The 22882-nt window shown below is 48.6% G+C and overlaps 1 protein-coding gene across 1 annotated transcript; it reads left to right on the top strand.

The window, feature by feature from the left end:
- The first annotated feature begins 7606 nt into the window (after nt 1–7606).
- Nucleotides 7607–8686, top strand: LOC100281337 (uncharacterized). Its single transcript, NM_001154255.3, has one exon. It carries the CDS (start codon nt 7763–7765, stop codon nt 8399–8401), a length of 639 nt encoding a protein of 212 aa, NP_001147727.2. The 5' UTR covers nt 7607–7762; the 3' UTR covers nt 8402–8686.
- The last annotated feature ends 14196 nt before the right edge of the window (nt 8687–22882 follow it).

The following is a 22882-nucleotide window of genomic DNA, read 5'->3' as shown; positions in this document are numbered from 1 at the left end:
CACGAGGCCTCTTCTCCCAGCGTTTGTCGGGTGGCTGGTTCGCGTCGCGTCGTGGTGCTGCCGGTGCAGGCTTTGCTCCTCCGATGAGATCCTGGGCTCGCTCGTCGGTGGTGATGTAGAGGTCGGCTTCCCGGAACAGCTCCTCGGAGGTAGTCGGCGCCTTTTGTAGTATGGCTCGGACGAAAGCCGAGTCATTGGATCCTCTGTAGAAGTCCTCGATCACGGCCGCCTCCGTGACCTCGGGGATGCGGTTTCTCATGGTCTGGAACCTTTTGAGGTATGACCGGAGAGTCTCATCCCCCCGGCGCTTGATGGATTTGAGGTCCCATGGTTGCGCTGGCTTGTCGGAGAGAGACTGGAAGTTGGCGGTGAAACGTCGACTGAAGTCTCCCCAGTTGTCGATGCAGTGTCGGGGTAGATGTCGTAGCCACTGCATCGCATCTTGCCCAAGGACGATGGGCAGATACGCAGTCATGACGTCTTCGGATGCTCCGGCAGCCCGAGCAGCGGTGGTGTAGACGGCTAACCAACCTCCTGGATCCTGCTTAGGTTCATATTTGTCGACATTGGATACCTTGAAGTTGGGAGGCCATTGGATGGCCCTAAGGCGCGGAGCAAGAGCGGATACTCCGCACGTGTCCTCCTGTCGTCGGGGATGACGTCTGTCCCGGGGAGGGGAGTGGTGGTGGTGGTTCCTCGACCGTCCCCGGGTGGTACCGCCAGTTGAAGCTGTTGCCGACTCAGTCCTGGTGGCCTGGCTTTGAGTCGGGAAGCCATGATCTCGGTCATACTCCTCCCGACGGCGAATTTCGTTTTCATGCCGCCGTTCGCGCGAAGCATTGATAGAGCTTCGCGCGTCTCGACGACTGTTGATGGCGTGTCGCAGATCGTTCGGCGGGTGAGCGAGCGGCAGAAGATGGTTGGCCGCCTGAGTGAACAGGCGTCGGTATCCCTCGGCGTCGGGAGTCCGAGGAAGTCCGTCAGCTATCCGAGCTAGTACGCCTCCGACTTCGCTCGGCGTGTTCATAGCTCGGGCGAAGTCGGGGTTCAGGTTGCGCCCGAAGAGCGGATTCTCCCGGCGTTGCCTTGCATCTTGCTCGGCTTGCTCCTGAGTCCGTCGGCGATCACGTCGTCGGGAGTTCCTCCGTTCCCTGAAGACGCGTTCTTCCGGAGTTTCTCCTATCTCCGAGACCTCGTCTCGCGAGACAGGCTGCTCCGGATCCCGTTCTTCGGCCGCGTGATGTCGTCGAATGTTCCTGCGTCGGTTCCTCCGTCGGCGGGATTCTCGTTGAGGTGGTTCTTCTCCAGGCGCGGTCGGTTCGTCGTCAGAGACGGCGGGCGACTCCACTCTCCCGATGAAGAGGACGTCGGGGTAGAATGGTGCTGCTGTCGTGGCGACTTTCTTTCCGTTCTCCTTTGAGGTCGGAGGAACGGGAAGAACGACTTGCCTTTCCCTGGTCTCCTTCTTTCTCGCGATCCGTGTCCATTCTTTTGTCGGGGAAGTAGACAGCGGAGTCTTCCGGGTCAGCGAGCTTCTAGCTCCAGCCTTTCCGGAGACGATCTTTTTCCGAAGAGCCGGAGGTAGCGTCTTTCCAGCATTTTCGGAGTTTGTTGGAGGAAACTTCTTTTCCGGCAGATCTGCGATGCGGTGTAGAATTCCCTCTTCATCCGCTACAGATGAGATTGTCCCGAAGCAGAATACAGATCCGGGACGCACGGTGATCTTGCTGTGGAAGGTGACGGCCATTGAGCTAGCTTGGATCGTCGACACACCCCCTACCTGGCGCGCCAGCTGTCGGTGTTTTGGATCCGACCGCACACCCGGGGTTGCCCCTCAAGGTGTTTTTAGGAGTAGGACGGTGTCAACGACTGTAGCAAAATGGTTCGTGCCGATCGCACGTGGGACAGTGGACAAGATTTGCAGGTTCGGGCCGCTTAGAGATGCGTAACACCCTACGTCATGGTGAGTATACGAGTGTAGTTACAAGAGGACTCTCTGGATTGAAGGTGCAGAGAGTTTATGTGGATGGCTAAGTAGGAATAGGGTCGATCGTTCTGAAGGGGTGCCCCCTAGGCCTTATATACTCGACCGTGGGGCAGTACACGTGGATATGATAACTACAAGTAGCTGAAAGATAGTAAACCTCTTGAGTTTATCCCTACGTAACCCTTGCCGGCTTATCCTTGCATGGCTCTGTTGCATGGGGTCTTCAGCGCGGGAAAGTCGGGTCTCTGTTGCGATTTTACTCGTTCGACGTTGTGGGCCGTCCGGGTTTGCTCCAATCCAGTCTTACGTCTTCTCTGCTTCGTTGATTGTCTTTCCCCAGGCCCACGAAAGAACGACCTTACGATTTATTGGGCCCTTGGGCCTTTCGTGAGGTCTTTTATCTCTTTAGTGGACCCAGGGGATATCTATCCCCCACAGTAGTCTCCGCGAGATTGACCTGGCCATGATTTCGCGATGCTGAACCGCCATAGCGCTGAAGCCTGGCGGGAGGAAAGGCTCCGGGTCGACGCGCCGGTACACCATTGCAAGATTTTCCGAAGGTCGCCGGCGAGCCGAAGGCAAGAGAGCGGTTTGGGGTTTTGGTGAAGTGACACCCAGCGAGAGCTCTAAGGACGCTACATGCGTCTGTTCGTATATTTTTAATAAGACCGCCCTGGCGAACTCTCCGAAGCAGGCAAATTTGGGAGGGGCCCCAGCCGTCAGAGACCCCGGGGTAGGGCGGAACCAGGAGCCGTAATCTAGGAAATGTGACGTCCCTTCCAAAATGCAATTGCTTTCAAAGGAAGGGAACGAAGAAAGGGGAAATCCGAATACCGTTTTCTTAAAATTGCAAAACAATTCTAAATGCCCTTAACTTTACAATAGTGGCAGAGAAACGCTGAGGAAACCGCACCAGACGAACCAGCCTTCACAGAGGTGGAAGAGGCCGAAAGGCCAGGCCCAGACATGAAAGGCCCATTACTCAAAATAGGCCGCCAATGAAGCTTACGGGTCCTGGGGAGACCAGCATTTGAATTTGAAAAAGGGTGACCATCGCGCCCCTGACGACCGCGTCTAATCAAACTTCCGTTATGCCTAGGAAAACTCACCGATGAAGAGAACCTGTGAGGAGGATTGTTCATCGGGATTCCCGAGGACTTAGCAATGACTGAATTCTGCGAGCCCCGAACTCTTGAAGAGGTTCCCAATCTTTTGAAGACAGAAAGCCTTGGCGCCTCCAAATTTCCAGGAGAGCGAGGAAACAACTTACGCCGATGAATTGGAATAGCGTTCGCACCAGTCAACGGCGGAAGCTTAACAATATTAGCAAACGAAATTTTTTTCTTGCCCTTAACAAACCACCAATTGGCATTTTCCTCCTGAAGAAATAACCTGTATTCATAGGCCCAATTTGGTCCACCAAAGTTCCACAGGTTGAAGAAATCTTTGAATTCCGGACGATCAATGCATTTAGAATTATAGATGTGAAAACCAACAACCTTGGAGGAGACTGCGAAGCGGAATACCCGATCAGCAAGCTGAGAAACGTTGAAACCCTTAGCAAAACCACCCAGGGCAGCTTGAAGAAGATGACCAACTGCAACCGAGTCAAGCTTGAAGATGCAGCGGCCAAACGAGACAACCAGCCAAAAAGCCGACGGAAAATCCGGACTTCCAGGACACACGGGAGAGGCTAATCGGCGCCTGATATCATCCTCGAATAACAAACCCGGTCAAAAGTCCAGCTTTGACAAATCCATCCCGCAAGACGAAGAAGACCAAGAAGAAGGGAAGGGGGAAGTAGAATCGTGAGGCGATACAAACCCGAGAGACGACCAAAGACGAAGAGGACACAGCTAACAGACAAGAACCATTCGCCAGGATCCTCCGCGGAACAAGCACGCGGCCGACCCCGACGGAGCCATCAATGACACAAGGACTTGCTGAAGCACCCAGCTGGTGGAGATTGCCGCCGGTGAAGGCCGGGAGCCGAAGGAACCGGCGCGCCGGCGGCGCGGGGACTGGGTCTCTCCTGTGTTGCATGTTAGTGCGACACATCACACATTATAATTGATTATGTCTATTTTACTTCTGTGATGTTTACAAATACAACATAGATGCTTCCGAATTTATATTTCTTAGTTTTAGCATCCCTGGTGTTTGCGTATTCTATGGTGTTAGGCTGGCACGAGACTTGGTCCCTGCGACGTAGCGCTATAGGTCCATTTTCTGCTGACGGAGTTCAAAAAATATGTTTTGCTAGTATCCGGAGATATGACTTTCCTCAGACGCTTGCACATAGTTGGAGTATTTTCAAAGCAATTATTTGCCGACACTAGTACGTACAAAATCCAAGTGGAACCTAGAAAATATGCAAAAGGGGCGGTGCAAAAACTTGAGTACTTCACTCGATGGATGCCACTTGGCAGGAGTCGTAGACGCTTTGACCTAGATATATGTCGAGTAGCAGCTTCGGCAGCTGCATACTGCATTTGCATCTTAGAAAGTTCGCCTCTTTTCGAAGTGGTTGGCCGTCAGTGGACAAAGGCTAAGGTTTTAATTTTTGGATCTATGCTTGTTGAGTGGCGTGGGGGTGATGTGGCATCATTTTGGATTGGGACGTGTCCATCTGGCCAATATTTTCATATAAACAGGAGCCCTGTTGCCTCCAAAGAAATAGCTTTCAGCTAATGAGATTTGTTTTTCTGCTCGCCACAAGTTCAGCTTTCACGTGAAGTGTTATTTTACCACAACTGAGAGCTTGTTTAGATATATTCATATTCAGATTAATCTATCTACTCACGCTTTATGAGACAAAAATAAAATAAAATTGTGTATAAGTGGAAGTTTAAACCTTTGTTGTTGACTCCACATTCACTACACTTAAAAAACAGAATACATACATTTTTGTATTTTATTAAAATAAAGTCTACCCATATGATATATAGAAATCGTAGCTTATATTTATTGGAGTATATCATGGTGAAAATTAAGCTTAGTTTTATCTTAATCCATTCTAATATACGCGGATTAAGATGTATATGAGTGCATCTAAACAAGTTTCTCCCTTTATAACGTTATAAAAGTGCCACAAACGATGCACTATGAATTAGAGATCAACTGATAGATTAATATGAAGATTCAAGCTTCATTTCTCACTTCACTAAGAAACTTCTCTCTGTTTTTTGCAATGTTAATACACATTTTTATTGCTAATTCATCAACCGATGTTTTTACACAAGCTAGAATCTGAGAAGACATAAAGAGTTTAGATGACCATGTACCTACAACCAACTCAAATTATTTATATCTTCATGTTATCTCTCTTTGTTTTGTTTTCTAAACCCAATATACCCAAATAGATACCATATAACTTGTATCTAGTCTAAATTATCAATACTCTATATACCTTATCCAACCAAGCGTTTCTCCTCTGTGTAGCACATCTATGTAGGTGTCTTCATGTGCATTTACTTCAAACCTTATCTTTATGGTGGCTCACCATATCACAAATATAGTGTTTAACATCTAGATTTTGTTCTTCTTAGTTGCTAGAAAATTTTTATGCATATCCGGTCCAAATTTTATGTGTTTATTACATAGTTTATTCAAATCTCCCATGTATTTTGTAAGATTCAAGAATTTCAGGATCTAAATTGCATTCTTAATTACTAGGTAGAATAAAAAGCCATTTAAATCTATTGTGTGGAGATAAAAAATAATGGTGGAGCTTAAAATGAGATATAATATGAGCTAACAATGTTGAGCCGCTAGATTTAAGATATATAATCTTTAGGTCTAACAATCATATATTAGTGCACTTTATGGTTACTTACACTTATTCTTTAAATAATATAAGATATTGGAGATTTATATGTACATTTTAGAGGATGTGCATTTTAAATTTCTTTTTTTAGTAATAGCATAAAATGCTATTAGGGTTTCTTACCTTATCTATCATAATGGTACTGTGACCTATTTGGGGGGGGGGGATTTTAGGTTATGTTTCTTAACGACAGTCGGCAGATGTGCATAATTTATATGTAGCTATGGTCATTTATGCTATGCTTTCATATTGATACTATAGCTTTGTTCTAAGAAAATAAATATGTATATATCATATAACGATATATATTTTTATCAATGTTGAGCATTGTATACCAAATTATTATACTAGATATTTCTAATATTAGTAGATTGTTAGGGTTTCTATTTTATAGTATGTCTTTTTTTAGTTGTTGGCTTATAGCTAGTAACCTTTTTAGATATTGGCTAGCTAATCTATACCACTATATAATCTATCAGTTAAAATTTTACAAAACTCATCCAACTAAATCACTTTACCCATAGCCTTGCTAAATCAACCAAACAAATTGCACCTAGACTTAACACACAATCACAACCAACGGTTCATATCGCTAGATAAACCTCTCTCCCTTACACACTTAGGTGTTGTTTGGTTCCATGCGAGGAGCGGTAATGTCAATGGGAGCCGTTGTCGATGCTATGCATTGCATATTAACAACTAACACGCTTTGTTTGGTGGTCGGTTGGGAACAAAGGTTACAATGAGAGATGGGACGGGATCGAATAACTTCGGGTGGGTCGCGGTAACAAGATTGTACTACTCTGTATCTGATAGCGCCGCGTTCCGCTGCAGGCTCGGTCAACCAAACGATATGTAACCGGACCGGGTCACACCGTAAATCGATCGCGGGGGTAAATAACGCAAACCCAACATCACCTTAAATCCAATGAATAATATTATTTAGATCATTCATCCTCCTCCTCCACCCACGACCACGACGTCCCCTCCCCTCACTCGTTTCGTCGCCGTTGTCAACTCATCCTCTTCTTTCCTTGGGATCATAGCATTAACATGAGCTATATATATTAGTTAGCAGTAATTGTTGATCCAAAAGTAGAGGCTCCACTAAAAGCCCTCTGCTCAGTAAAATATTACTTCATTCATTTTGAACTATAATAAGAATATTTAAATTTTCTGTGGTGTAAGTCACTACAGGTTCAGGTTCGTCGGATTCATTTTGATGAATGTCATGAATTCACTTTCACTATGTGTCAAGTCACCTCTCACTACCTTCCACGAACGCGTGGTCGGCGTGTTGGCAAGCCCGCTCGGGAGGAGCCTCTGCCCCTGCATTCAAGGCCTGCTCGACGCAGGTCCCTATCGGGTTTTGCTTGTCTGTCCTAGCTTGTATTTGCATACGTGGTGTAGGAGTATGAGTTGTTTGTGGTTAAGTTCGAATAGATACGCGGCTAGCAACTCAGTTGCTGCAGTAGCTGTAGCCTGTAGCGCCATAGACACGTCACACAAGCGGTCAAAAGACCCAGGACACGTCAGGCTCAGTCCCTCCACGTCCTCACTCCTACGTGGAAGCCACCCAGGGGCCCACCCCGTGGATCACGCACCTGATCCCGCGTGCCCTGGCCCACGCGGTGGGCGGACGGCCCCGGCCCCGCCAGCGTGGCGGAAACGGACGGCATCGGTGGATGCCGGCTGGCCCCCAGACTTATCGACAAACAAACGGCCGGGGCCGCGACACGTCGCCCCCTGGATGCGTTCTTATCCCCACGATGCATCCGACGACCGCTGCCCCATTCTCCACTCCGCTCTCTCAAACTCCCCGGCTCCCCGCTCTCCCCCGCCCGTCCAGCTCGTGCTCCGCCTCCGCTGCTCTGCCCTCTTCCTCCTCTGCGTTTCTCCTCAGAGCTGTTTGACTTGACCGGACAGTGCTGTTCGGTGGCTCGGCCGCGATGCCGGACTCCGACAACGAGTCCGGCGGGCCGAGCAACGCGGAGTTCTCGTCGCCGCGGGAGCAGGACCGGTTCCTGCCGATCGCGAACGTGAGCCGGATCATGAAGAAGGCGCTCCCGGCCAACGCCAAGATCTCCAAGGACGCCAAGGAGACGGTGCAGGAGTGCGTGTCGGAGTTCATCTCCTTCATCACCGGCGAGGCCTCCGACAAGTGCCAGCGCGAGAAGCGCAAGACCATCAACGGCGACGACCTACTCTGGGCCATGACCACGCTCGGCTTCGAGGACTACGTCGAGCCGCTCAAGCTCTACCTCCACAAGTTCCGCGAGCTCGAGGGCGAGAAGGCGGCCACGACGAGCGCCTCCTCCGGCCCGCAGCCGCCGCTGCACAGGGAGACGACGCCGTCGTCGTCAACGCACAATGGCGCGGGCGGGCCCGTCGGGGGATACGGCATGTACGGCGGCGCGGGCGGGGGAAGCGGTATGATCATGATGATGGGACAGCCCATGTACGGCGGCTCCCCGCCGGCCGCGTCGTCCGGGTCGTACCCGCACCACCAGATGGCCATGGGCGGAAAAGGTGGCGCCTATGGCTACGGCGGAGGCTCGTCGTCGTCGCCGTCAGGGCTCGGCAGGTAGGACAGGTTGTGACCGTCGCCGTCCATGCTTGCATGGCCATGGCCATGGCATGGCTCCCGCCGCCGGCTTCTTGCTTGGTGTCGGTAATTAGCGCTGGTGGCCTGCGCTGGTTAAGTTAACCTTCGGTTTTCCCCCCTTTTCTTTTCGTGGTAAGTAATGTTGTGCTGAATGGAGACAGTGATATGGTTAAGATAGCTCCATAACATCTCGGTAATTAATCCTGTGATTTGTACTCTAAAGCTGCTGCTAAACTGAGCTATGACACAATACAAATGCTGCCATTAACATTTGACATGCTTATTAGGGTACCTAGTATGTTACGACTCTGGTAACTACTGACCGTGACATTTTTTTTCTATTTTATTACCCTCACAGTTGACTGGGAACTACTTAATTGGTGCTTTCCTTCCATTGCTGTTGAGATAATTTTAAATTTTAAGGTGTTATGCCACGTGATGACAAGTGTCGGCACGGGCTTAATCATTCAAAAAGGAGAAAAATGGTACCTTGTCTTAAATCGTAAGTGCTTCTTAGATATAGTTTTTTTTATATACTCAGGTATATATCTAAAAAGACAGAATAACTTATAATTTAGAATAAAAAACAAGCATATGACAAGTAGCATCGAATCTTCGAGAACAGGAAAAAAAAGAGAAACAATACAAAATCCCATATTCTAAACATGGTCTAATATTGTATTATACTGACACGAACTTTTGAGAATTAACTTGTCGCGAGCCAGGAGGAAACCTTTTGAGAAGAGTTGCGGGTAAGAAACTTAAGACTGATTTAGACCCGGATTTAGCGTGTGTTGCAAGTTGGCTGCAGGATAGTGTATCGTGTGTTTTGTTTTTCTTGACACGTCGCTTTAGTAAGCACTATTTGCGGAGGCATGTGCACATGACAATTTCTCGTCAGGGAGCGTTACATCAAATTCAAGACAGCACCTATCATGATCCTTCCGTACTATAGCCTTCATCCATGCTAATTTGGTACTGGATTTCCCCCCAGGCAGCAAACACTTTGGCTAGAGGTACACGAAGATGATGGCAACTGAAAATCCTCGGAATCATGAACTCAGCACACTAGCTTGCACAGCAATGCCCCAGCTGAAATATGATGCAAAAATAAGGGTGAAAGTAGTACCAAATAATTCTCTAATCTGGTCCATCATGAATGTGAATGTTAAGGCTATAAACAAGAGTTTTTACTGTCCATGCGGATACAGATAATCCGATTGTGATTGTGTATGGATGCAGATATGATGCGGAACCAACAAAATCCGATGAATACACTAGAATGCACAACTAGCTATGCATGACAATGGGTAACCGCAATCCGAAACATAATGGTTTTTTTACCCTATTAAGGGCTTGTTCGGTTAGCTCTCAATCCATGTGGATTGAGTGGGATTGGATGGGTTTGAATCCCATACAAGTCAAACCTCTTCTCATTTTTTTCCAATCCCATCCAATCCATGTGTTTTGGGAATAACCGAACAAGCCCTAATTAGGACATGGGCGTGGATGAATATCGTTACCTATATGAGTATGTTAATTGGTAAAGAAGTTGTACCCACTGAGTTTATTGGTGCGGACATAGTTTTATGGTATTTGGTAAAAAATTATGCCTATAGATTTATGGATGTGGGCATAATTTTATGGTACTCGAACCCGCAAACCCATGGGTATATCTACCCACTAGACACTTAAAATTCATCCATCCCTGACAAGAGGTAAAAAACACAGCCCAATAATCGCACATGAGCGGAAGCCATAGAGCTATATCCAATTGAATGAACTAAGTGCATGTTTAGTTCGTGGCAAAATATGCCACACTTTGTTTAGTCGTTCGAATTGAATAACTAACCTTAGACAGAAAAGTTAGATAAAGTGTGGCAAGTTAGGCAGTAAACCAAATATACCTTAAATATGTGACATGCACATGCTATTACTAGACTAGTGGTTTGATCTTGCGCTGTTGAATTAATCATGAGTTAAACACTAAAATCTCAATTTATCTATTGTTTATTTGTCTTAATCGTTGAGATTATTTATTTGGCTTGTTACTTGTTGTATAATATCTATGATATGCTAATTCATGATATCATAGTCCTCTCATCATTTGGGAATGGATATCTTGCTAAGTTTAAATTCTAAGACACAATCTGGACTACAAATCTAAGATTATTGTAAGCAATTTTTGATAAGCATATATAATTATCTATGTATGCACATATTACTTGACTATTTAAAAAAAGTGTATCTGATCTAATTCCACTCCAGTTTCGACATCCGAAAACATCCACATCCGCATCCATCCGCTCTGATTCCGATAAAGAAAACATATTAGGATTTGGAAGAGGCTCTGTCTACTCTGATCCGATCCGTTTTCATCCCTAATGCGCAAAATATATACTTTGATGAAAGAACGCTAGAACAGAATCACAACACAGGAGCATATATATTACTCCGCATCACCGCATATGCTTTCTTTGCAGTATATATTCTTTATTAGCCAGCGCACCAGAAATCTTGACACATGGACATCAGTGTCAGCACTTAACAATGGGCATAAAAATAAAAAAGAAAAATATCTGGGGACCGCATCAACATCACATCCTTAATGTGCAAGAAATGACATGCAAAGCGTTGATCTATGAGCAGTCACCATCTCACTATTATTCTATATGAATAAAAAAACTAATGTTTTTGTTATGCTCCGTCGTGCAATGCCATGGCACGCATTTGCGATTCGGCGTGGATCAACAGCAGGATGGAGCAGCGTTAGTTGCGCTTAGCTTTCACTCACAGGCAGCAGCAAAAGGGGCCAGCCGAAATACAAGCAAGGCAGGCAGGATAGCTCACTGGAAAAATGGAGCATCAGGTTTGTGCAGGGAAATGCAAGACCACCTCAATGTTGCCAAGAAGGGGAGGGCCTGCCTACCTGCACTTTCTGACTCGAACTGCATGGAGTCTTGTTTGACGTTTCTAATTAGGTTCCGGTCACTGTCCCTCTTGTATGGACTGTAGCCTATCACATGGTTCTTAAAGACTTGGGGAGTTTTTACCCGAATTTTAGAAAGGCAGCTGGGATTCACGCTGATGTCCTCCTTCCTCAACAGTAGAAAAGGTTCCAGAAACTTTCTCTTTTAGCAAGCAATTATGAACACTGGGAGGAGGGAAAGTAAGGGTGTGTTTGGTTTGGCTTTTGTCTTCTAAAAGTCAAAAGCCAAACCAAAGAGTTGGATTTAGTAAACAACTTTTTCTAAAAACCGACTTTCTCGTAGTGCAAAAATGAAAGCACCTCTGGACCTACTTTTAGTGACTTTCAGATGTAACTAAAAAAACATATATCGAATAACTTTTAACGATTTTTAGTGGTTTCGATCAAACGATTTTTAGCTTTTTAACAGCTTATAGGCCACAACAGCTTTTCCCACAGCTCACAGTCCACAACAGTTTTTTTACAGCCATAGCTCAACCAAACAGACCTTAAGTTAGAGGGAGTAGTTGTACCTTTAGAAGAAAAATCTTTACTATATTTAAGCGTGAATTTCTCTCTTCTTTCGTTGTCTTCTCCAATAAACGTAGCGAGCGAAATAAAAGCAAATAAAAGTCTAAAAATTAGCGCAGTGTTGGAGTTCAAACTGTTGCCCTCACCCTCCTATGCCTAGGTTCTAATCACCGGAGCTCACAACAATTTGTGTCCAACAAAGCATAGATATTGTAAATATTCTAAATTAAGAAACAAAGCATAGATATTGTAAATATTCTAAATTAAGAAACCGCACATGCAACCGACTAGTGGACATTTAAATAGCCAGTTTTCTCCAAAGTTGAAATCAAAGGATGTACTCAGCTCCGTTCCTGAGTTATACTTTAGCTTTTTATCTAAATCATTTTTCATAACTTGACTAAGATTTTAGAAAAATATTGTCGTGGTTTCTGGAACCAGAGGACAATAAGATTTGTGTTTGGCAGAGATGTTACCGCGGACTCACTTCGAATGGTGAGCTACGGGGGCTCGAAGGTAGATCTGAGACGAACGGGTTATATTGGTTCAGTCTGGAGCCCTAGTTCAATGCAGTGCTAACAATAGTATTGCTTAGAACGTGTTAGAGTTGGGTGTTTGTATGAAGTTGTGGGGATATGTTTGGATGGGGGTTGTCTTGCACTTTTATAGCTTAAGGGTAGACGTTATAATGAGAACTTGTATTCTACTGGGGAGGAGTTTGGCCTCCTACTTCTGGGCTGTCGGTGTTTTGGGTCCGACCGCACACCCGGGGATGCCCCTCAAGGTGTTTTTAGGAGTAGGACGGTGTCGACGACTGTAGCAAAATGGTTCGTGCCAGATGCACGAGGGACAGTGGACAATGTTTGCAGGTTCGGGCCGCTTAGAGACGTGTAACACCCTACGTCCTGGTGAGTATGCTTGGTGGACAAGGTTACAAGAGAGCTCTCTGAATTGAGAATGCAGAGAGTTGATGTGAGTGGCTAAGGAATAGGGTCGATCGTTCTGAAGGGGTGCCCCCTAGGCCTTATATACTCGACCGTGGGGCTATACACGTGGATATGACAACAATGTGTAGCTAAAATATAGTGAACCGCTTGAGTTTATCTCCCTGTAGCCCTGCCGACTTATCCTCGCATGGCTCCGTTGCATGGGGGCTCCAACGCGGGAAAGTCGGATCTCTGTTGTGGTCACTCGCTCGACGTTGTGGGTCGTCCGGGTTTGCACCAATCCGGCCTCATGTCGATCTGCTTTGCTGGTTGTCTCTCCACAGGCCCACGAAAGAATGACCTTACGATTTATTGGGCCCTTGGGCCTTTCGTGAGGTCTTTTACTCTTTTAGTGGACCCGGGGATATCTATCCCCCACAAGCCCCCGATCTTTGGGTTAATTTAGAGGTAATCAGCCCAAAGATCTCAGGTCCAGCTTGCAGGTGATTTGAAGAAAAAGACTTCTTATTGTCTCCTCCTGCTTTGATCACTCGTAGACCGAAGCTTTGTTTCGTGCTTGTGCCTTAGAGGTCGGCATTTCAATTTGTAGGATTCTGAACTTCATTGGGTGCACCGGAGGTGCACCCAATGGGTGTAGCCCCCGAGCTTCGAGTAGATTTTAGAAAATAATCTACTCGAAGGTCTTCCCCAGAAATTATTTCCATTTGTGCTCCTGCGTTTTGGTTGAGGGCCGGCCTTTTAATCTTGTCCCACGCCTTAGAAGTCGGCACTATCTTGGCTTGGAATGATAATCCATGGGGTGCACCGGAGGTGCACCCAATGGGTGTAGCCCCCGACCTTCAAATGGATTTTTGAGGATAATCCATTCGAAGGTCTTCCTTTTGTGCCTCTTTGCTGAAAATTATCCTTTCTGTTTGTAAAAATTGGCATGAAGCTATCCGCATTATGCTTTGGAGGTCAGCATTATGTCATCAATATTATGCTTCAGAGGTCAGCATATATTTTGTCTTTAGTAGCCGAGTTCGCAATCCATCCATATCTTGCTAGGTAGTGCAATTTATTTGCTCTGCGACTGATTGGACGTTTGATGGACGTTCTCTGTCTAGTCTTCACGTCGCTTCTGTCGACCATATTTTGTACTTCACTGGCTATATTTGGCTTTCCTCTGATCCTTACTGGTATCTCATTTTTGTCTTGAGGTATTCACTGTGTGCCCTGCACAGATGTGACCGTTTTGAAAAATATACCGGTAATTCTTGGACGTCCCCCCCAATGGGTGTGGGCAAGGGACGGCTTGGTACGCTGAGTGTTTTAGCCGGCTGCTTCTGAGTAGTAATGTGATGTGACGGCGGGTGTAATCATATCCTCCGCGCTGTTGACTGGAGTTCCAGTGGGTGTTGTGTTGCGTGAAACGGCGTCAGCCGCCTGACGCGTCTTCAAACGGGTTGGAGTGCTTATTGAATGCTTTTGCGACTGTTCAGTGACCGCAGTTGGAGGTGAGTGGTTGCCTTCTCCTTCTATAAATAACGCCATTGTCTTTCTGGCTTTTTCACATCTCTCGCTGTTCTCTGTTGCTTCCCTTTCTTCTCTCCCTTTTGCTTCCACCATGGGCAAGAACAACAAACGCAAGCGTGAGCCAACTCCTCCATCGGAGGAGTTTGGTGATTCGGAGTACTCAGAGGAGGAGTTCTCCTCTGAGTCTGAGGGGTCTCTGGCTCCCCTCCCCCTGCGTGACTCCCAGGGGCTCGCGACAGAGGTCTGGACGTACATCCGGGCCGTCGAGCGCTCCGGGCTCGAGGGCTCGGATGAGTCGGAGTACTCCTCGGATGAGGAGGACTCGGACGGCGGCGGCGAGGACGAGGACGAGGACGACGACGACGACGACGGCGGCGGTGGCGATGGTGACGGTGACGGCAGCGGCAAGGGCGGCGGCGGCGGCAGCAAGGACGGTGACGGCGGCGGCAGCAGGGGCAGCAACCGGGGCGGCAGCAGCAGGGGCAGCACCAGGGGCGGCAGCAGCAGGGCCAGTGGCTAGATGCCACTGGTCTTTTAGATATTAGTATAGTATATTTAGAATAATGTAGTAATATTTAGTAGTGTAGAGTAGTATAGCGTAGTGTAGTAGTAGTAGTAATGTAATGTAGTAGTAGTAGGGAAGTATCAACTTATAAAGAGTTGATTTGTAAGTATGGTATCTTCCTCTCTAATGAAAGAATGATGTTGGCTTCTCCTTGATGATTGTCCTGCTCATTTGTGAAGCTAATTCCTTTGAGACAGTAAGTGAATAACTCGGGCATCAAACTGATGCTTTCAGAAATAGTTGCCGAGTAACTTTGTAGATGGTGTCGGCGCTTTAGAGTAACTGCCGAGTGACTGAACACAATGTCGGAGTTTTAGAGATAACTGCCGAGCGACTTGAGATGATGTCAGAGGGCGACGTCAACGTTTTAGAGGTAACACCGAGCGACTGAATACGATATCAGCGTTTTAGAGGCAACGCCGAGTGACTGGAGGGCGACGTCAGCGTTTTAGAGGTAACACCGAGCGACTGAATACGATATCAGCGTTTTAGAGGTAACACCGAGTGACTGGAGGGCGACGTCAGCGTTTTAGAGGTAACACCGAGCGACTGAATACGATATCAACGTTTTAGAGGTAACACCGAGTGACTGGGGGGCGACGTCAGCGTTTTAGAGGTAACGCCGAGTGACAGCAGGCCGCGCGGGCCACTTTGAGGATGATAGCCGAGTGATGAGGTGGCGCACCGGTGTTCTGGAAATAACTGCCGGGTGACCACGTGGCATGTCGGGGTTTTGGAAATAACCGCCGGGTGCTGACTGGGCACTTTTTGAAACGGTATCTGGCTCGAGAATATCCCATAAGTGCTGCGCTTTTAGCCGCCTTTGCTTTTCGTGCCCTAGTTCTTACTTTCTCGCTTCTGAATCCTCTCTGCTATTCGCCTCCCACTCCGCTCGCTGGTAGAATCGAGATGGCGCCCAAGAGGAAGACCTCGAGTTCGTCTGCTGTGGTGATTCCTCCAATCGACCCCAACAGCCAGTTGCCTTTCGCAGGTAACCACATGTCCGTCATTTCTGAGCCTGAACTTCTCCACCTCGTATCTATCGGGGTTCTTCCTCCACGGGAACTCTGTTCTTGGCGGATTTGCCATGGGTTTACTGTTCCGACCGAGGATACCCATGAGTCCGTTGTTTATGCCCCTTTCCTTCTCCGCGGCCTTGGCCTTCCCATTTCTCCCTTTTTCCGCGGCCTCCTTGATTTCTACCATCTTAATTTGACTCATTTGAACCCCAATTCTATCCTGCAAATCTCCATTTTCGTTCATTTATGCGAAGCCTTTCTCGGCGTGCTACCACATTTCGGGTTGTGGAAATACTTGTATCATTGTCGCCCTGGGATGGCCGGGGGACAACATCAGTTGGTTGGGGGTGCCAGCTTGGAGATGCGCCGCGGGAGGAAGACTGAATATCTCGAGATCCCTCTCAAGGACAGTATCAAGGGATGGCGCTTGGAGTGGTTCATAGTTGAGAATTATGGGAATTCTCTCCCCTCCCGGTCGGGAAGACAGCCGGACGTTCGCACCCCAAGCTGGACCGAGTCTCCCATAGATCAGGAGGTAGCTGAGGCAGGTGTGTTGCTAGCTGAAGTTGGACTGCTGAAAGAGAGGGGTCTGACTGCTGAAGCCGTGGTTACTGATTTTGTTTTCAAGAATATTCAGCCATTGAAAGACAGGGCATACCCAGCTTATCTGTATCGAGGGCTAGCCGACTCAACTCGGGTTACCAACAGAAGAATTCCCTCTGCAGACTTGGTGAGCCGACTAGAGATGATCCTTAGGGGCAAAGTGTCAAATGTTGGTGCCCTAGTGGCATACTCGGCCTGGAACCTGCCTCCTCCCAAAGCCTTCACCCTTTTTGTGTCGAATCCACCTGTCACTGATGGCAGTTTGGGCCTTAGAGTGCGACCCTCTGCTGAAGAAGTTAGTGCCTTGGTTGCCTCGCTTGGTGAGATTCCTGATGATGAACGGCAGGTCCATTTTGAGGTGCCCCTGAACCCTAGTGATGCAGAGATAAGCGCTATGCTTGATTTGCTGGCTGAGGATTCTTCCGACGCTGCTCCTGCTGGGGCATTGGTAGTGGCGCCCCTCCCAGAGGCTGATACGACTTTGGATACTCAGAAGCCTGTCAGTACTCGCCCGAGGCACCCTTGCCGAGCCAATCAGCCTGATCCTTTTGCTGATGAGCAGAAGAAGAAAAGAAGACGCCTCCGGCGAGTATCCAGTTTGGATCGGGACGCTGGTACCTCGGTTCCTGCTACTGAAGAAGTGCCTGCGACTGGATTTACTGATGCTGACCCCAATGGGTGTACCCAATCCGCTGCTGATCCCAATGTGGGTGCTCCATCTGTTGCTGATCCCAATGGGGGTGCTGCTTGTGTTGCCAATGTGGATGACGAGGAGGAAGAAAATGAAATTCCTTTGACTCGGAAAAACAGTCGGCAGTTCATCGCCAGCGGTGAAAGTAGTGGAGTTCCCTCTCCTGCTTTGTCTGCCCTCATTGGTCTGCAAGAACTGTCCCTGGCCAACTTTGATCAGACTCTTGAGGATATGGTCCCAGAGGACTTGTTATCGGAGCCAGTGGATGATGGTGCAATGGAGGTTTGCGCTGACGTGCCTGATGCTGGGTTGAGGTCATCTCGTGCCTCGTCGACCTTAGAGCGCGATCTCGAGGGTCGGGAGACTGACTTGGATCGTCCTGGTCCTATGGAAGTAGCTGAGGGCCCGTCAACCTTAGAGGTGGCTACTGCAGAGAACTTGGACCCCAAGGATGGTGCTGACACATGCCCAGCCCCCGAGGATGTCGCCGGGGATGACTTGGCTCGGGTGGGGAGTGTAAGCCACTGTCCAGCCCCCGAGGGTGCTGCCGGGGATGATCCGGCTCAAGTGGACAGTGCAAACTATGACCCAGCCCCCGAGGGTGCCCGAGCGGGGTCTCCCTCCTGTACTTCCATGGACGTTCATGCGGGATCTCCTCCACACTCTGGCTGTATGGTGGTAGCCCAAGCCTTGGACCAGGGAGTCGCTTTAGAGGGCAGCGTCCCCGCTGACCGAGTGTTTGGCTCTGTTGAAGGCACCGAGCTGATTCCTACTGGTTCGTTGCAAGCTGCTTCGGGTGGTGGCCTTACGCCTGATTATCAACTGATCTCTCCTGATTTGGGGATCCCTTCGTTCTTTTCCAACCTCCAGGTACTGTGATATATTTTAGCTTGATTTTTACATTGCATGAACTGCTGTCATTACACTCATCTGTTCTCCTCATCAGGCTTTGGTGGATGGGATGGCTAGCCAGCTGAGGTTATAGGGTGCTTCCGTCCCAGAAGTAGCTTCGTCTCTTGCATGTTGGAATCCAGTCTCACTTCAACATCGCGTCTCTGAATTGGAGGCAACCAACGCTGGTTAATGCTTTTTTGCTTCTCTTTGCCTTCACTATGGACTGCTTTACATTCTGACCCCTTTTTGTTTGATTATCTCCTGCTAGGAATGACTCGGCAGATTTCAAATCTTGAGGAAAAACATTCCCGAGATCAGGCTGAATTGGTCCAGCAGTGCGCTGACTTTGAGGAGAAGTACTCTCAGAGCCAAACTGAACTGGGTCAGGTCTCCGCTGCCTTGGATGACGCCAATGCACTAAGTTCTTCTCTTCATGCTCAGCTCAATTCTGAAAAGGTGATTTACAAAACTGTGCTTTGCCTTGCTGTGTTCCTATTACTTGCTTGGTTTTTGAGGGAGTTGACTTTTGCTCGCAGGAAGAAAAGCGTATCCTTGCTGCTTCTCGTGACAGTCTTGACAGATTGTATCGTGATTCTAGCAACTCGCTGACCATCTTGGAGAGGAGTCACCGCTTTACAATGGAAGAATTGGACAATCAACGCTGTAAACTGCAGGAATCCGCGGATGAAGTGACCCGCCTCAAGCAGTTGATATCAGCGAAGGATGCTACCATCAAAGAACTCCGAGCTTCCAAGAAATCCATTGTCTAGGGGCCGTCGTCGTTCTGCTTCCGTAAGAGAGCTGGGGGCCGTCGTCGTCATAGAGCTTGTGGAGCGCCATCATTGCCCCTCTGGCGGAGCTGGCCGGATGGGACGCCGGTCTTGTTCTCCGTGACCCGAGTCGATTCGGGGTAGGATGATGATGGCGCTTCCTGTTGACGTGGCAGTCTGTGCCCTAGGCAGGGCGACGTGGGGGTTCCTCCGAAGCCGAGGTCGAGTCCGTCTTCTGTTGCCGTGGCCGAGCCCGAGCCATGGGGTCGGGCGAGGCGGAAGTCGTTCGGCCGAGGCGAAGTCCGAGCCCTGGGGTCGGGCGAGGCGGAGTTTCGTCGTCTTCCGGGTCTTAGCCCGAGTCCGAGCCCTGGGGTCGGGCGGAGCGGAGTTCGCCGTCTTCCGGGTCTTAGCCCGAGTCCGAGCCCTGGGGTCGGGCGGAGTGGAGTTCGCCGTGGCGCCTTTGTCAAGACCTGACTGCCGGTCAGACTCACTCTGTCGAGTGGTGCTGCAGTCGGAGTGGCGCAGGCGGCGCTGTCCCTCTGTCAGACTGGTTAGTGGAGCAGTGGAGTGACGGCGGTCACTTCGGCTCTGCCGGGGGCGCGTGTCAGGATAAAGGTGTCAGGCCACCTTTGCGTTAAATGCCCCTGCAATTTGGTCAGTCGGTGTGGCGATTTAGTCAAGGTTGCTTCTGAGCGAAGCCAAGGCCTCGGGCGAGCCGGTGATGTGTCCGCCATAAAAAGGGGGCCTCGGGCGAGACGGAAGTCTCTCGAGGTCGGCTGCCCTTGGCCGAGGCTAGGCTCGGGTGAAGCATGATCGAGTCACTCGTGTGGACTGATCCCTGACTTAATCGTACCCATCAGGCCTTTGCAGCTTTATGCTGATGGGGGTTACCAGCTGAGAATTAGGCGTCTTGAGGGTACCCCTAATTATGGTCCCCGACAAATAGATATCAATATAATATACAAAATCCATGAGGCAAAAACATCACCGTAACACTAAGCTAGCAGTTGTGGTGCTCGACAATTGTTGTCTAACAACAGGTTCAGATTAACAGCTTCATCATTTTCAAAGGTCTGCCATTCTCAGTTTTCAGACTGAATCACATGTTCACATTCACTAATTTTAGACTCACATGTTCATCATTTGTCATCTTTAGCGTTTTGCGAGGTTCAGATTTCATATTTCAAACTCATAGGTTCAGGCTCAATCCAGATTTCAGATTCACAGGCTTATATCCACAAATTTCAGGCTCGGGTTCATTATTTGCTATCTTCATCATTTGTCAGGTTCACAAATAGAGGTTCACAAAACCATATTCAGGTTCGCAAAGTATATTAGATTGCTCGTAGGTGCAATGAGAGGAAGTAGAGAAATAAAATGTTTGTCTTATAAAAATGTTTGCATTAACAAATTTCAAAGCACAAATAATATATCCACCGGTAGTAAATTGCTACTGAATTACTAAAACCGTGAAACGAACAATCATGCAGGCATAAATCACTGGATGGACAAAGAATAGGTTAATGATATATATAAATGTGTTTGTGTCTTATCCCTTCCATCACCATTGTCTCCTTTACCCTCAAATAAAGAAAGAAAGTGAAGTAACCTCATGTCCAACATTCCAGCATTTAGCAATGCAGGCATATAAACTGACCTTGTGTATAGCAGGCCCCAACACTAAATATAATGATATCCTTGCAATCGTGTGCAGGTTGCGCTACGGAAATTCAAGTGGAAGGACTGCAACATTCCTCCTGACACCAATATTGTTTTCACAGTGGACAGAAGAAACATCATCTTCGTGGTAGGCCGCAACGGTCGCCTCTACCAGTACAACAGGATCACAGAGCTCTGGCATAGGCCCTAACAATCACCTCCCTGTCCCACGGAAGGCCGTGCGGCCATCGCCTCACCTATCGTGCTCCCAGGGATCGCCGCTTTCCCTGGCCGGCTCCCTGTTCATGGTGTCCGAGAACGGGGGACCTAGTGGAGTACCACTTCAGCCCGAAGGACAGGTGGGAGTGGGTGGAGCATGGGACGCCCCACTGGGACATGAGTATCGTCGGCGCCCCGGGCTCGTGCTTCGACGGCTCCCAGCTGTTCGTGGTCGGCTCCGACGGGGCACGTGTACTAGCGACACATGGAGGGGAGGACGTGGAGGTGGACGAGCCGCGAGCACCCACTGTCGGAGGGACAGGCGAGGATTGAGCGGGTAGCGCGCGTATGGCGGAGCGCGTCGGGAGGCGGGCTCGGGCTGGCGGCGCTCCTGTGGCGAGTGAGGTGGTTAGGTTAGAGAGGCAAGGCGGGGGCTCGAGCTGGCGGCATTCCTATGGCGAGGGAGGTGGTCCATGCGCGGGTGTGGGAGGGAGGCGGGGTCCGAGCTTCCAAGAAATCCATTGTCTAGGAGTTAGAAACTGCTCGACTGGCTGCTAAGGTTGCCGAAGAAACTTCTGTTACTCTCAGAGCCCAGCGCGACAGAGCCATGGACAAGGCTATTCGGGCGGGGCGAATCTTGATGAGGAGACCCGGCGTGGTTGTTCCTGAAGATATAAGGGCTGATGTGAATGCTGCCCCTGATTCCTCGAGTCGTCCTTCCTCGTCGATCGCTCCTGAGAAAGATATCACCAAGTAGAGAAACGTTTTGCGTGTTCTGAGCGCGCGGTTAGCATGGTCAGACATTTGTTAGAGGACGCCATCTTAGTACTTAAACGACATTGTTATTCTCGTATTGTTTCAGAGTTCATCAGTCTGTAAATTTGCAGTAGTAAAACAATGCGCGATGGTTGTGGAATTTGTTTGCGGGATATAGAAGTCATCTTTATATGAGTAATTGTAATCTCGCCAGATCGCCTTAAGTCGCTGCTGACTTAAGTCGCTTGCTTTTGTTAATAGGGCGTAGTGGTCACCCTGAATTAAGTAAGCGTGAGCACGTCGCACCTCCTTAAGTCGTTGCCGACTTAAGTCGATTGCTCCGTTAGCAGGGCATAGTGGTCACCCCGAGTTAAGTAAGCGTGAGCATGTCGCACCATCTTAAGTCGTTGCCGACTTAAGTCGATTGCTCCGTTAGCAGGGCATAGTGGTCACCCCGAGTTAAGTGAGCGTGAGCATGTCGCACCGCCTTAAGTCGTTGCCGACTTAAGTCGATTGCTCCGATAGCGGGGCATAGTGGTCACCCCGAGTTAAGTAAGAATGCAAGTCAATCGTGAACAAATTGAGTGTCTTTGAAACCCCTTTTTTATTGATGACATATTTCCACTTTACAGAGTACATCGTCGTCCCGATAGCTTTTTGAGATACAACTAGGGATAAAACTTCCTGAGGTGTTCTATGTTCCAGGAGTTCCCGACTTCTGTGCCATCCATCTGAGTGAGGCGATATGATCCGGGCCGAGTGACTTCTGCTACTATGAAGGGTCCTTCCCATAAGGGCGATAACTTGTGTCGTCCCTCCCCCATTAGAATTCGGCGGAGGACGAGATCTCCTATTGAGAAGGATCGCTGTCGCACAGCCTTGTCGTGATAGCGCCTTAGAGTCTGCTGGTACCGTGATGATTGGATTACCGCATTCAGCCGTTCTTCTTCAAGTACATCAATGTCCTCCAGCCTGGTGGCCTCGGCTTCTGCTATGTTTTTGAAGATCAACCTTGGCGCCCCGAACTTGAGATCGGCGGGTAGCACTGCCTCTGACCCATAGACCATGAAGAAAGGAGTGTTTCCATGCAAAGCTCGGCTGGGTTGGGTTCTTAGGCTCCAAACAACATAGGGCAATTCCCTTATCCACTTTTCTGCGAACTTTTCATTCTTGTCGAAGACCTTTTTCCTGAGTGCCTCCAGTATCATCCCGTTGGCTCGCTCAACCTGCCCGTTGGCTCTTGGATGTGCTACAGATGCATACTTGATCTGAATGCTCTTTTGCTCGCAGAAGTCGAAGAACTCTGAACTTGTGAAGTTGGATCCTA

This window comes from Zea mays, chromosome 7, assembly GCF_902167145.1.
Source record: "Zea mays cultivar B73 chromosome 7, Zm-B73-REFERENCE-NAM-5.0, whole genome shotgun sequence".
NCBI classification, from domain to species: domain Eukaryota; kingdom Viridiplantae; phylum Streptophyta; class Magnoliopsida; order Poales; family Poaceae; genus Zea; species Zea mays.
This window is presented reverse-complemented; position numbering and strand designations above follow the sequence as displayed.